At 45.6% G+C, this 15,888-nt stretch overlaps 1 protein-coding gene across 7 annotated transcripts in view; it reads right to left on the bottom strand.

Annotated features, from left to right (window-relative positions):
* Window positions 1-15,888, bottom strand: part of ARHGEF6 (Rac/Cdc42 guanine nucleotide exchange factor 6) — a 55,593-nt gene that overhangs the window by 17,581 nt on the left and 22,124 nt on the right. For all 7 annotated transcript variants that reach the window (XM_034781361.1, XM_034781357.1, XM_034781362.1 and 4 more), the window contains 7 exons: window positions 15,251-15,321; window positions 13,905-13,999; window positions 11,964-12,059; window positions 10,309-10,431; window positions 8,019-8,157; window positions 3,691-3,750; window positions 323-469 (listed from right to left, as the gene is read on the bottom strand). In XM_034781361.1, coding sequence (XP_034637252.1) covers window positions 323-469; window positions 3,691-3,750; window positions 8,019-8,157; window positions 10,309-10,431; window positions 11,964-12,059; window positions 13,905-13,999; window positions 15,251-15,321 — 731 coding nt within the window. The remainder of the gene's footprint in view (window positions 1-322; window positions 470-3,690; window positions 3,751-8,018; window positions 8,158-10,308; window positions 10,432-11,963; window positions 12,060-13,904; window positions 14,000-15,250; window positions 15,322-15,888) is intronic.

The following is a 15,888-nucleotide window of genomic DNA, read 5'->3' on the forward strand; positions in this document are numbered from 1 at the left end:
GATTGGTGACAGAACACGTTCACTTGACAATACGAAAATAGCTTTTTGTTTGAGAGATAAATGCCAGTCAGGGCATGAGCCTCCATGGTGCTGAGCACTCAGGATCTGATCCAGGGATGCATTTAAGCACATGCTTAACTTTAAGTATATGAGCAGTCCCATTGACTCCTGAACTTAAAGTTAAGCAGATGCTTAAGTGCTTTGTTGGGCCGGGGCCAGAGCTCTTAGCATCTTTCACAAACACGACCATGATAAAGAGAATTTTGTTACCATTTTAGCATTAAGAGGAAGAGAAGGACTTTTGCCATGTTAAACACCTTACCTCACTTGCCCCACACTGTACCATGACCTGTGACATATAGATTACATTGCCCATGGTTTTGATATCCTCCCCTTCCCATCCTGGAATGGACTCTGAAAGGATCTGCAATTCAAGTTGTTTCCTCTTCCTCAGCTCCTGGCACTGTGACTGTAAAGCCGATAATCACAGACAAAAAAAAAGTTTTGTTAAAATGAGACCAGGAAAACGTCAGAATCAAACCTGCTCTGGCCCACCAAAAAGAGATTTTCTGGCAATGCTCCTATCAGTCTGATGGCTAACACCAACTGCAGTCATTAGAGTGACCACTTCAAGGAGAATGTCTTTCTACAGGCCAGATTTTTAAAGGTATTTAGGATTTTCAAAGGCATCTAGATATCTAAAATGCACTGATTTCAATGGGTGTTAGGTGCGTAGGTGCTTTTGAAAATCCAGCTAGGTGCCTAAATACCTTTAAAAATCTGGCCCTAACATTCTACATTATAAATTACTTATTACTTATTTAGGGTCACATGAACCTTTCTAAAGATTCTGGCTTACTGTAACTTTCCCTTAATAAAAAGTATCAAAAATCTGACCTTAGAGGAAGACCAGAAGAGACCAGGCCACCACCAATTATCTCAATGAGAAATCAACAGCATCACTCAGCTTTATACAATAGAATTCAGGCAAGCAGGAAATCTGAAATTTGCTTTATTGTACTAAGTTTATTAAAGTCACAACAGTTTGATGAATTACGAAGTCAGAGGTTATTTTAAAAATGAAAATTAGAAAAAGAGAAAATAAAGGGGCACTGAGGTATATGTTCTTTTGTCAAACAGCCCTGTATCTAAGTGAAAAATGTACCCATTTTCTAAGCCAAGATGGCCACAGAGTGGGACTTGTGAACTTTCTATTTTTGTAGGTTTTTAATGAGAAAACAGCAATTTTTGTCCAAACTGTAAATAAAGTTAAATTGGAAGGGGTGCAAAACTGCATGAACCAGATCAGCAAATATTTTCCTATTAAATACTGCATAACAAAAACCGTGAATTTTGCACATCTTGAGTACGCAGACAGAGGAATAAAATAACTTAAAAGGAATCCATTTAAGTTGACCTAAAACCAGAATATCTAGTTATAGTTCAACAGAATGGGCCAAACACTCAGCCTGTCTAAATCTGTACAGCTCCAATGAGCAAAATGTGTTGCTCTTCTTTCCAGCTGCCTTAGTTGCCACATGGGAATAATTATACAAGATACAAATGAAAAAGAAAATGCAGGGGCTGCTCAGAAAAATTTACATTTAAAAAAACCTAACAAAGTCATTATAAATTTAGTCTCATTAATTGTATCTAGGTTCAGGAGTAGTGATTATACATACATGATCTCAGTCTCTGAGGGCAAAGGGCTTGGTCCGAAGCACTCTGCAGTCAATGGGAAAACTCTCATTGACTTCAATAGGCTTTGGATCAGGCCCTAACTCCTGAAGTCTTTATACAGTGTGTACACAGGTAAAATTCCCAGTGAAGTCAATGGAGGGGCTGACTGAGCAAGGATTGCAGGATCTTGTCCGAAAGCACATGCACTACTCAGTGGGGCTGTGGAAGCAGTTCATTATGGAACCTGATATAAGGTGAAGTTCTGATGGGAGGAAAAATCCTGCAAGGCTGAGCCTTGTCTCAATTTTTACTCAGTCCTCACACTGGCCAAGTTCTTATTTCTTACTCCATTTCAAACTCAGGATTTCAGCCAGTTTTGTACAAATCCTTCAGGGGCTGTGACCCTTTCACTGTGGCTGAAGGAGGAGCCCCTGTTGGCTGTACCCTTGAAGCACTCATTTTTAGAACCAGAGTTTAGTGGTTTCCTTTTGGTTTGCAAAACTTTGTGCCAAAAGTCATGCGGTACAAGTCACAAGGCAGGTCTTCTGTGACCCTGATTGGCTGAACCTGCAGTTCAGGAGATGCAAACCCACATAAAACCTACAAAAGTTTTCTGCAATCCCTAAAACCACTGTATTATATCACCCTGCTGCTACGACAGGGCTACAAATAGCATTTTCGTTAGCTTTGTGCAACCAACACACTGTGCTTGGAAGCATACGCTTGACTGATCCCTGACTCCATGAGAGTCATGCACGCATATCTGAAGGTAGAATTTAACTCTTTGACCATTTAACCTCAGACATATATATAGTAAGTATACTACAGTGATAAGTAAGAGCCCAATCCTGAGATGGGCTGAGCATCAGCAAATCCCACTGAAGCCCACGAGATTTGCAGATGCTGGAGTCCCTTGGAGAATTAAGTGCTTAGCTTACCTTATGCACCACAGACAGTTTAACAATAGGACCTAATACATGAATAGCTCAAGTACAAATCTCCTTAAATTACTAGCATCTCTAAAGCTTAAAGCCATTTTGAAGTTAATATAACTGAATTACTCCCTTATTATCTGCTATAATGAATGCAAATTGTTGAGCTTCTAAGTAAATGGAACGTGACACCCTGTTTCCTGTTTTCTATGAAATTTCTCCTCCCTCCTTTCTTCATCTGCATCGCTAATCATTGTAAACTTGCATCTTCTCTGCTAAGGAAGGAAGGAAGCTGGACCACATCTGGAGTGGTTATAGTGAAAGGTATTCAGTAGCTTAAGAAACACAGAACAGAACTTCCTTGATAACTGAGCATGAAACCTTCCCCAGTAAAACGGTCAGAAAATCTTCCACGTGGCTTTCTCCTTTCATTTGCAAAAAGGTTCTAAAGTGATTTGGAATGATTAATTGAAATATGTTCACTACTGAACTGCTTTACTGTTATTTGCAAAGATACAAAGAGACAGTAGACTAATAGCGTCTCTACGTATTGCCATTTCACATGGTATTATGAATATTTATCATATACAAGGACCTGATCCCAAGTCCATGGATACCAGTGGAAAGAATCCCAATTAAATCAACGGGCTCTGGATCAGGCCCAGAATGCATCTCTTTATTAGAAGTGGCAGTTGAGTCATATACTTGTGTTAATCCTTCATAGCTCATTTTAATGAGTAAGGAATTGTGCAATTACATGTAGCAAAAATGACAAAGGTGTAAAGGGGAAAGAGATGAAAGGAAACTCCCCACCCACACGTGGCTTCCTTATGTGGCACACATTTAAAATACGTTTCTTTATCTAGTTAGATACTACACACTACAGAGATCACAATGCAATTGTTGGAACATGCTACCAGATGGCAAAGTCACGCAAAATTTCAAATAAGGTGTCTCCATAACCCGTCTTTTCCATTCTAAAAGACCTTTTCACAAGGAGGCAAATGTCAGGCTTGACTCACTCTTTGTGAAACACAGCACAGAGAAGGAGCACTCTATTTTGAGAATCGCCACCTACCACAAGGGACTTGAAAGATGTGAATGCTTTCAAAACCTCTTCATGATCCGGATGTGCCTCCTAGCGAAGGAAGAAATCTTTGTTAGCTATGAATAGCAGCAGCATTTGGAAATGCAGATTTCCCCCATTACTGCCATGGTTTAAAAGCCATGGAAATTCTATATGGCCCATATGGAGCTGGGTTGCAGCCATTCAGCACAGGGAGTATGCAGTATGGCCCGGGAAACTGCACATCCCAGTGGGGTGAAGGACCCACCAAATTCTACCCTTCACTCTTCTACTGCCTTCATCATCCTCATGTGATATAAAGCAACTCAGTGAAGTGCTGATGCAAAACTGTTCAACAAAAGAAAAGGGATCAAGGATAGATACCCTTTCAGCTAAACCAAACATTGCTTTTAAAGAAAACTACAGCCCAGTGCCAGATTGTATAGGGCAAAGTTCTGCTCTCTTGTCCACAAAACAGATCTTGACTCTCGTATGAAATATTCCACCGCATCGCCTCCCATTAACGTCAGTGGGAGCTCTGCACATACACAGAGAACAGAAGGCTAGAGGGGCAGAGATGAGGGCAGGACACTGCCCTTAGTCTCTGCCTCCATCACTGTATGCATATGGCCGTTATGATATTGAACGGACACACACAATTCCCATCAACTTCAACGGGAGTAGTTCACACAGATCTGTGGGCAGAATTTGGCCTATACGTTATACACTCTTTATAACCAAAATCCAGAGCCCAGTCGCTGGACATTGTAGCTGGGCCAGTCATGGGAAGATGGGCCAAGAATAGTGCTTAATTTATAACAAAACAGGTGCTGGGACTCAAACGAATAGGTGCTGGGGGCTCAAGCAAAATTTTTTTACTTTCATAAGTGATGCAGCAAGCCCTGGCAAGCCCCAGCACAAATTAAGCTCACAACATACAGCCACTCCCACTTCTATCACATTTACTTATCACCTTGATTTATACACTCATACAACGTGCGGCACGTAGAAACCCACTCACCATGTTCACAATCTAGAAACCAACACAAAGAGGTGATCTGTGTCTGACCAACCCTCCAGCTCTTCTCTCACCTTGGTTAGAGTGTTGGCCACAACCGCTGTGGGCATGCAGTCAGAGAAGCATGGGCAGCAGTCAGTGAGAGTGGTAGGGGAGTGTCTCTTTTCCCCGTTCCCTCTCTAGCCTGGGCCCTACACTAGAAACATTAGCCGTTGCTGACATGCACAGCTGGGATGGTGCTGGAAGGAATGGAAGTGCAAAGTGCAGACCAGACTAAGCCCTGTTTAGCCCAGCTATAGAAAACATGGCTGATCTTTCCCTGGAGCAGATGTAACATGGAGAGACCCCAGTCATCAGCAGGCAGGATCGAACCTGGGACCTCTGAGGTTTAGTCTATGAACCTCTACTGCATAAGCTAAAAGCCACATGTCGCTTAGCTAAGGCTGTGGCCGACTCATCAATCTCTAGCTGGATGAGGTGTCACTTGAGGGGGACAGGGCGCCACACCGAGCAGGCAGGGGTTACACCAGTGCTCACCAACTGGTCGATCCTAGAGGATCTCCCAGTCGCTCGCAATCTCCGGCGGCACAGTGGGTCTGCTGCTAAGACAGGCTCCCTGCCTGTCCAGGCCCTACCCTGCTCCCGGAAGTGGCTAGCACTGCCCCACAGCCCCGAGGGTTGTGGGGACAGGGGTCTCCCTCCACGCGCTGCTCCTGCCTGCAAGCACCGCTCCCACAGCACCCATTGGCTGGCAGCAGGAAGCTGTAGCCAATGGGAGCTGCAGGGGCGGTGCTTTCAGAGAGGGGCAGCGTGCAGAGCCATGTGCCCCCACCCCCAGGGGCAAGTTGGCCCCTTCTGGGAGTGGCGTGGAGCCAGGGAGCCTGCATTAGCAGCAGCTGCAGACCGGGAGCTGCTGGAGGTAAGTGCTGCCCAGCGGGAGGCTTCACCCCAACCTCCAGCCCTGAGCTCCCTCCCAGAGCCAGCACCCCATGCCCCCTCCTGCACCCCAAACCTCCTCCTGCACCCAAACCCCAGCCTTGAGCCCCCTCCCAGAGCCAGCACCCCATACCCCCTCCTGCACCCTGAACCTCAGCCCTGAGCCCCCCTCCCAGAGCCAGCACCCTTTACCCCCTCCTGCACCCCAACACTCTGCCCCAGCTCAGAGCCCCCCCCCCCGCAACCAAACTCCTTCACAGAGCCTGCACCCTGCATTCCCATCTACACCCCAACCCCCTACCCCAGCCCTGAGCCCCCTCCCACACTATGAACCCCTTAGCCCCAGCTCAGAGCCTGCACCCCCTCCCAAACCCCAACTCCCTTTCCCAGCCTGATGAAAGTGAGTGAGGGTGGGGGAGAGTGGGTGACAGAGAGAGGGGGGATGGAGTGAATGGGGCGGGGCTTTGGGGAAGGAGCGGAGCCTTGAGGAAGGGGCGGGATAGATCCTGGATTGCCCTTAAATTCAAAAAGTGATCTTGGGAATAAAAAGGTGGGAGCCCACTGCGTTACACAGACATAGCTGGCCTGAGCAGAAACAGCGTCAGCAACCAGATGGATTATCTGTACTAGGGTTTTTAACACAGCGGCTCACCTGAACCTAGGTTAACAAGGGTAGGACATTTTTAGGACACTTCCCCGGTGTGAACAAGCCTCTAGTTGCCCACCCAGAGCTGAGCTGTGTTTTGGATAAAAAGTCTGGATAAAATGTGTCCTCTGGGACTGAATCCTATCCCGGTGCCGTAACCAGGCGACCTGATCTCCCCTCTCTCACCCCTCTGCTGCTGTCAGCATTTGATACATTTTGCTAGGGCCAAATTTCCAAATAAGCCAGCGACATGGAAGCTTGTGGAGAACTGTAGAAGCTTTCCAAAAATATAAATATCTTATTTAGCAAGCCTCAAAACTGAGCTTACTTTGGGCATTTCTCAGAGCCCTGCCCTGGTGCCAGGACTCTCTGCCACCTCCTGCGTTCAGCACATGTGGCCCACTATGACTGCCGCAGAGCGTCCCAGCTCCTCGCCAATTCACCCAGTGCTGCAAGCACACAGGACAGCAGCAACTCCACAAGCAGCTGTGTGGGAACTGCCTTAGGCCTCTTCCGGACGGTTTGCCCAACACCGGAGCCTCACCAGACCCTTCTCCAGAAATCCCCACCCCCACAACGGATGAGCAGCCTCTCCCATCCACCCTCTAGGGGCCTGCTCCCCATCTGGTGCCACCAGCTCTGCTTGTACCTCAGCAGTTTTCCCGCAAGCTCCTCCTTGCCTGCACTAGCCCCGTTTCCACTCTTCCTCTGCCCCACCCTGGTTCTATCCCCTCCTTCCTCATTGCCCTCTCCCCACTGTGTGCTCCTGCTGCCTGCAGGGTTCTCGTTTGCCACAGGGAGGGTCTGTTCATGGATACTCCTGGTGCCTGAGCAGAGCAGCTGCCTCGCTGGTATGAGTGCACCTGTGCTGGGAGAAGCCCGGCGCAACAGCAGAGCAGCCTTTGGTTGCTACACTGGGAGCAGTGGCCTCTTGTGGCCGCAGACCAGAATCGCAAACAAAACATCTATTTTGGTCCAGCTCCTCAAGGACACAACATGGGGACCCAGGGCAGAGGCCAAAATCTGTCCTGCTCAAAATGAGGCTGCTGGCCAATCTGCTGCCCTCACCTCTTCACCTCCTCTCTCGTTAGCCTAGGCACCCACTACTTTCATAGCCCTCACTGCCACGGTGTCCGAGAGCCCCCTGCCCTCTCACAGCTCCCTCCTGCTGCTGCAGTGTCCAGAGGGCAGGGCTCACGGCCACCACGGGTAAGGTGCTGGAGGATGAGTGGCTGAGAGCTTATAGCTTTCAGGAGGGGGAGCTGATGCTCTAAGTCTCTATGTGGGTGACAGCACAGTGGCTGTGACCCAGTTGGGCCCTGCCCTCACTGCTCAGCTGACCCATGTTAGAGTAGAGCACTTTGAATCTGATTAAGCATCATGATTAGACACAGCTATAAGGCCTGAGAGTAAGAATGGCCCAGCAGTTAGGGTGCTAGTCTCCGACTTGGAAGACCCAAGTTTAGTTCCTCGTTCTGCCACAAATTTCCTGTGTGACCTTGGGCCAGCCTCTAATTCCTCTGTGCCAGAAGATTGGGGATGATGGCACTGTCCTACCTCATAGGGGCGTGTGAGGAGAAATATGTTGAAGCATGTGGGGTGCTCAGTTACTACAGTAGTGGGGGCCCCCCTCAATATGTAGACAGAAGGACCCCAGGTACAAGCAATTCTCAATGCAGTTTTTTTGGCAGCACAAAACCCCACCCATGATCTGCCCGGCAGACGCTATGTTTCATTTACCTCCATGTGCCGCTCCAGTTCTTGGAGAAGGGTGACGTATTTATCCAGTCTCATGAAGGGTTTGCTGAGGCTTGTTGTTAAGATCAAAATCCCTGGGTTGGACGCGCCCTGGTTCTCCATAAACTTCTCCAGTTCATCACTATAAACAGAGACGAGGAAAGTTCACCAGCCTCTAAGGGCCATGTTTTACTAATGCCTTCATTGTCCAAATAACAGTGGCCCAGTTCTGAGCTACACTCCATTGCAAAAGAAATCCAGCTTCTTCTACATTTGCCAGCTGATGCAAACACAGTGGGCCAGAGAGGGCCAGGCTGGGGTTCTGGCAGATCAAGGCCACTGCTCCCCAAGGAGAGTTCGGGGGGGTGGGAAGGGAGGCAATCATGCCTCTGGAAAACTCTGGTGCTTCTGCAGGTGTGTGCATGCTGTGCAACCACCCTGGGTAGGTGCAGCCACCTCCCCACACTAGTGCACTGGCCAGCTCTGCAGGGGAAGGAAACCAAGTTCCTCTACGGTGACTTGCGCCCCAGGAACACTAGGAAGGAGCAGTACCTGTGCTCCCGCCCACAGCAGCTGGCCTTGGCATGGAGTCCGGAGTGAGAGAGGGCTCCTAGCACCCTTCCCCCACCCCCACATACCTGTGCCAGGACCCAGACACAACGCAGGCCCAATGTGCAGTTCCGGAGAATACATTTGTAATGACAGTTGCTCATGTTAGATGGCAAGTAGGGGCTGTTGTTACAAGCTGCTGTAGCGTTGGCATGCCAAGCACTGCCAGGGCTCTGCCTACCACCGCTAGGCCTCTCTCCTGTGGCATGAGGCATGGGCACCCTGGATCCATTTGCTGCTGGGTGCCTGAACCACCCGCTGGGAGTAGTAAGCAGGGTTTCCTTTCTAGAGAACACACTTGATAGAGATCACTAAGTTACCAGTGCCCACTGCTGGAAGACTGTGTCCACACTTCAAGAACAATGTTGCTAAATTGGAGACGGTTCAGAGAAGAGCCAAAGTATAATTAAAGGATTAGAAAATGCACCTTACAGTGACAGACTCAAAGAGCTCCGTCTATTTAGCTGAACAAAGAGAGGTTGAGGAATGACTTAATTACAGTCTACAAGTACCTCCATGGGAAACAAATACTTAAAAATGGGCTCTTCAATCAAGCAGAGAAAGGGCTAACACAACCCAGTGGACACAATCCAATCTAACACAATCCAATGGCTGGAAGTTGAAGCTAGAAAAATTCAGACTGAAAATAAAGCGTAAATTTTACCCAGTGAGGCTAATTAAACATTGGAAGTTGTTCCAAGGGTCGTGGTGGATTCTCCATCACTGGCCATTTTTAAATCATGATTGGATGGTTTTCTAAAAGCTCTGCTCTAGGAATTATTTTGGGGAAGTTCCATGATCTGTGTTTTCCAGATCAGACTGGATGATCACAATGGTCTGTTTTGGCCTTGGTACCTACTCAACATGCACAACATGCTCAGCTTTGGCTCATCACACTTTGGAGAGCACATTTTGTGTGTATCAGCATATTCACCAAAACAGATCAGTTAGACGCGCATTTTAAACATTCTCTGGCTAATGAACTGAATGAAGGAGTCACTTACAATAGCCAGGATTGTAATTAGGCTAAATTACAATCACATGTGTTACAAGAGAAACATTTTAAAGGCCTCCATTTTAAAAATGCCAGAACTCAGCCCCTGGGCCGAGGTCACTGCGTTCACAGCTGTGTGCAGGAGAGCTAAGCAGCACTGCGGGGAACACAGCAGTAGCCTGTCCGCTCAGAGGACTCTCTTAGTTCTCAGTTGACAGTATAAAGCTAAGGCACAGGCAGGTGTCTCCCCAGGAGTCACACCTTGAATGAGAATGTTGCCGTGATTAGTGTAATCACGTACAGAACTGCGTGGCCTCTTTGTGGTTTGCTGAGCAAACCTCCATTTCAAGCCTCTTCAGGCCTTATTTGGGGCCTGATCCCGAGAGGTGTGGAGCACCCTCAAGTAAGTGAATGCAAGTTGAAGGTGTTTGAACCTCACAGGATCAGACCCTGATATCAGCATGTCAGTATCATGTGAGATGCTTGCATGTCCTTGCCGGGGAGGCAGGTGAGCACAGGTTGCTCTGCATGGTGGCAGGTTCCTCTGCACACACAGGGTCTTTGGAAAGGCTCCGTGCAATCATGTCGCCTTTGGATCCCTGTTGTTGAGATCCCAGGCAAAGGCCCTGGCTGGACTTGGCATTGGTAAAAAACGGATGGTTTGCTCTTTCGACACAAGCCGTTGCTGACCTGTGTTGGGTTAGCACGTTAACAGCAGAAGGGTGGTTAGCGCAATACGTGAGGTACAGAGATCGGAACTGTGGCATCAGGTTCATAAAACAGCCTCCCACTCTCTGCTGGTTCTCGGGAAGCCTGCAAATAGAAGCAGCAACATCTTCAGAGCATGTCATTGAAACAAGAGTTAATGAGCCAGGTCCCCAGACATGACAAAGCATCAGTGAAATGGACACACTGTATTTCATAACCAGCTGTCAGTGCTAGCTGTGGTAGAAATTCAGCTATGTAGAGCAGTGGTTCTCACCAAGGATACACGTACCCATGGGGATACACAGAGGTCTTCCAGGGGGTACATCAACTCATCTAGATATTTCCCCTAGTTTTACAACAGGCTACATAAAAAGCACTAGCAAAGTCAGTACAAACTAAAATTTCATACAGACAATGGCTTGTTTATACTGCTCTACATACTATACACTGAAATGTATTTATATTCCAATTCATTTATTTTATAATTATATGGTAAAAATGAGAAAGTCAGCAATTTTTCAGTAACAGTGTGCTGTGACACTTTTGTATTTTTATGTCTCATTTTGTAAGCAAGTTGTTTGTTAAGTGAGGTGAAACTTGGGGGTACACAAGGCAAATCAGACTCCTGAAAGGGGCACAGTAGTCTGGAAAGGTTGAGAGCCGTTGATGTAGAGTGTCAATTATCAGAGGGGTAGCCGTGTTAGTCTGGATCTGTAAAAAGCAACAAAGAGTCCTGTGGCACCTTATAGACTAACACCCACAAAAGCTTATGCTCCAATACATCTGTTAGTTGATGTAGAGTGCTTAGCCCACCCTAAGACAGAACACACGTCGAGCCTTCAGTGACAGCTCTAGCTCAGAGTTCTAGCTGGGATGCTGTAACTTTAGCTGGTCAAACACTCCATAGCTGAGGACCCACATGGAAGTGCCTCTCAGGTCTCTGCTGTGGCTGCTTAATGAAGTGTGAGTGTTCTCTCTGACATCTCTGGCCTGTTGCTTTGGGGCAAAGGAGCCTCTGTCCTGCATGGCTCCTTCCCTCAGAAGCTCTGTGCAGTGCTTGAATAGGAGATGAGAGAGAGAAAGGAAGCCCAGAGTCTGAAATGATTCTGCTATTTTGACCAGCTTCCCCCCACCCCTATCCCGTTAGTCATCTTTCTTTTTCTCTTTTCAGCCATCCCCAGTAAGAGGGATGAGACAGAACTATCCATTTCTCCCAGTTCTAGCCCAGGCTCTGCCCTGGTCACATTGACAGCTGGGGATGGTACATTCGCTTGGGATGAAAGGAAAAGATTTAGACTGATACTGTTCAAAAAGGCTTACGAGAGTTAGACAACTAGTTTCCCCTGACTTCCAATGGGACTTGGCATCAGTCTCCTAAAGGCAAATGCCAGTCTTAACTTTCTGTTTCTAAGCAAGGCAGTTAAGAAGACACCTCAGAGGTACACATCACTATTTCTATTACCTTCTCTTACCCTCTGAGCACTGATGGCAGCCTTCTCTAGCTCCTCCTATTTTCTTCTACATTAAAACAAATGTACAGACAGTAGCTAGGAGCAAGGTTAATAAATAGGCCTTTGTATTATTTTTAACCACAGGTTAGTAACTCATCACCCTTAATTGCAATGGCAGATGCTTACTTTGCACATTCTTCCAAGGCTTGATTCAGTGTTAGCTGAAACGAACATATTTCCTCAAAATTTCCCAGTAAAGATGCAATATCCACCACGCTTAGCCTGAAAGAATTAAAATACTGAATAGTACTTGACAGGTACTTTGGAGTGATTCAAAACAAATCTCTTATTAAAAAAAAAAAAAAACATCTGAGAACATCTCCAAATAACCTGTTCAAAATATGGGAGATTTAAAATATTTGTTCCAACAGAAACACGAATTAATGTAATGAAATACAAAACCAAAATTCATGATACACAAATAATACCTTATAGAAGATGTTCGCTATCAAGGATTAACTGAATTGTATTTTAATCCCGTAATCGTCTCACACTGTTTAATTGTCCTCATTGATATAGACAGGATTTCTTCTGGGGGCAGAGAAGGAGGATGTAGACACAGAGATACAGGCAGAATAGTATTCATAGGCAGGCCAACCCTGACTCATGTTGCAAGATTGGAGCTTTAGATTGTAACGTCTTCCAGGGATGGACTTTGTAGAGCACCTAGCATTTAGGAGCTATTGCATACAAATTACAATGACAATCTCTGTGCTCCCTGCACTTCCTGCTAGTCTTCCCATCATCATCTCAGCACCCTCGGTCATTTCAGCCTTACTCCCCTTTGTGCTCTCTACAGTTCTGTGATAAATCAGACTTCTAGATACGATTGTTACAGCAATACGAGGAAGTCACATCACCTTGTGTTGTGCCCTGGATCCCAGGATAAGAACTGTGACTAAGAAGGCCAACATGCATCCTGTGGGGAAGAAAGGCTGGGGTCTTGAGACTTTTCCATTGCTGAATTTATCCACACAAATAGTTCCAAAGGTTTGAGGGAATCTGGACACTATGTGACTTAAAAACCAGAAACTTTGTTCCCCTAATAAATATGAAGGGCTTGAGATTCTGTCCTCAGAACTCTCCAAACTGGAAAAAGGCTATGTGTTTGACCTCTGCGCTTGTAACCTACTGGAGTTCTACGTTCTCCTCACAGTATGCAGCATCAGAATCCAGAGATACCGCTACGCTGCGGTTACAACTGCACAACTTCTAAAGAGAGGGTGGCTGGCTCTACTAGATGGAATTATCCAAGCATGCATGTTGTGCCTATTTATGCTGCTACCTAGGACAGATGATTATAAAGCCAATGCAGTAAGCCTAAGAGACAGGTTACTGAGACTGGAATAATTTATGCACAGTGACGAGAGATATCTACATGTCATTGTTTGGACAAATGAAAGACAAAGGTTTGATAAAATCCTAAGTTTGTGATTGGATGTAGATAGAATCTGAAATTCACATCAGCTTTTCTCATGATAGTGATGGAAAACATTTTGGACTATGTCTTATTTCTGCACCTAGACCCTGACAATGACCCTCAGTTGTCCGTACATCACTTTGGCTATCAATAACTGCAGGATGATGTGTAGAGAACAAGAAAACACTTCAAGCAGATCAATGTACAGAGAGCGGGGCAATGCTTACTAGTTAGCAAGTTCAGAATAAACAAGAGCCAGACTAACCAGAATCAATGCAATTCCTAGATCATAGCCTGGTCTGAATAATGCCCACTGAAGAAATGACTAGGAGGTCCCATTTGAAGTTGAGCAGCCAAAATAAGGCCCATTGGAGGGGAATACACGTGAGAGAACAATTCCATGTATGAGCCTGTAGTGATCATATCTATCAAAATTGCATATTTAACCATCCATCACACAATCAGATGTCTACACAAAAATGCAGGAAAAGGAAGAGTCAGAAGCTATCACAAGCTTTCTTTTCCTGATCACAGAGACATTCTGAGGTTTTGCATGAGAACCTTTAAAGAGCAGAAATGGTCCCTAAATATTCAAAAGTGAAAAGGCTTTGAAGTGTTGTGTCATCACAGACTGACTTGGGTCTTACTTGTCATAGGATTGGAGGGGTCTCAAGTAAGTTCCCAGAAGTGCCTGTAGTTCCTTAGCATAGTCACGTTCTGTTTCCAGAATACTTTGCAGTACCTACAGTGAGAGAGAGAAAACAAAGAGCAGATCTCAGCACTAATGACTAGGTGCGTGACTACAACATCAGCTTCCAACAACAGAGCAACCTGGAAACATATTTTAAATCCACCTCTGACTTATTAATGCCTGAAGAACATGCTAATGCAAGACAGAAACTGTGCAAAACTGGCACGAGGTTTCAAATTACAGATTTGATCTCACAAGGTGCAGAGTGTCCCAGGAAAGCAGTAAAAATAAACCTTAGAAGCTGCTCCTTCTTGACTTCTCTTTTATGCTATTGGAACATAATGTAAATGCACAGGCAGATTAGGTATTTGCCCCCACAAAAGGCCATTTGCATGCATAAGTGGCTATTTGGCTATGCCAATACTGACTGGGGAAGCATGCAGGCACAGTAACTACACACAAATCACATGCAACTGGACTAGTGCTAGATCAAAACAGTTTAACTGCAAGAGTAGACAGGACTAAGTTCAACACTGTTTCAGCCCAGACCACGGCTCAGTCATCACTTGATGGTTGGTTCACGCCTCGCCTGCCTACCTTGGCAGTTAATCTTTTTTCAGCACTGGTGCAGCAAGACCCACTGCAGTTACCCTTTGTCAGCGAACAGCAGCTTTCTTACTGTAGATCAAGCTCTAGAGACAGATGAGGCTGTTCCTAGTCCAGGTTTTCAGCACTGGGCATGTGCTGTTTCAGCTGGTTTGTACAAAATATATTTTGCTATACTGACAAATGCATTTAACCTCTGCCATCCAGTCTGTATGTCCAAATGCAGATATTTTAACTCTCTCTTATGCCATGGGGCAATGCTTATTTTACCTCTCAGTTTAATTTTGCCTTGCTCCATCACAAACCCGATTATCTTCTGACTTATACGACGATACATAATTTACATCAGAAATAATAAAATGGAACAAAAATTTTTTTTTTTAAATACCAATCTCGCAACTTACTAAACTTCCATCTTTGCTCTTCTATCTGGGCTCTCTATTTTGAGTTTCTCTCTCTCACATACTGTAGCATTTTATATGTGTCGTTCTCGATAGCCAAGCAGACATCTTGAACTGGTGAAGTCTCAATAGTTAAATTTAAACACAAACTGCCAGATCCTCGGTTGGCATAAATTAAATTAGCTCCAAGGACTTCAGTGAAGCTGCGACAATTTATATCAGCTGAGGATCTGGTCAGGAGGATAAAAATAATGCTCTGCTTATTAAAACATATGATCAATGCTTTAAAACTTACCACCGTATAATAATTCTTTGTAAGTTGAGGGCTTTCCTGTCCTTTTAATGCTTTGGGAGAGAGTGGTTTATCTGAACAAAAACAACAAAAAACCCTGTAAATTATAAAGCAGAACTGCCATCATCCTATCAGGAAAATCCACATCTGTATCTTGTCCAGCAGACTGCAAAAAGTCACAAGGTCACAGAAAAAAAAAAAAGAGAAGCCCAATTGCAGGGGTTTTTAAATGAAACCTGAAGCAAAGTGAATGCATGCACGAAACTGACAGCTGTGTAAGTCTGGACAGAACTGCAACACAGCCAGTCTATGATACTGTATTTACAAGTTTTTTCTGAAATAACTGGCAACCGTGCAACAGCTGGGGGGTTTTGCAGCAGGCGTTTTGATTCAGCCAATCCGCAGAATTCAGATTTCATACACTCTAACTCTGGGGACTTCTGGGTTTCTGGGCTTTGCTGTGGGCCATCTCTAATTCATGATTTATTTAAACACACCTTAATAGAAGTTGCAAGTTGAGGTCCAACCCTGCAGTCCTTTGAAAGGCAAAATCCTCACTGAAATTAAGGGAGGAACAGACCAAAGCTGAAAGGCTCAAAGTTCAACCTACAGAACATCTTTCCCTTACGTCCATTTGCTAA

This window comes from Trachemys scripta, chromosome 9 (genome assembly GCF_013100865.1).
Source record: "Trachemys scripta elegans isolate TJP31775 chromosome 9, CAS_Tse_1.0, whole genome shotgun sequence".
In the NCBI taxonomy this organism is placed as follows: domain Eukaryota; kingdom Metazoa; phylum Chordata; order Testudines; family Emydidae; genus Trachemys; species Trachemys scripta.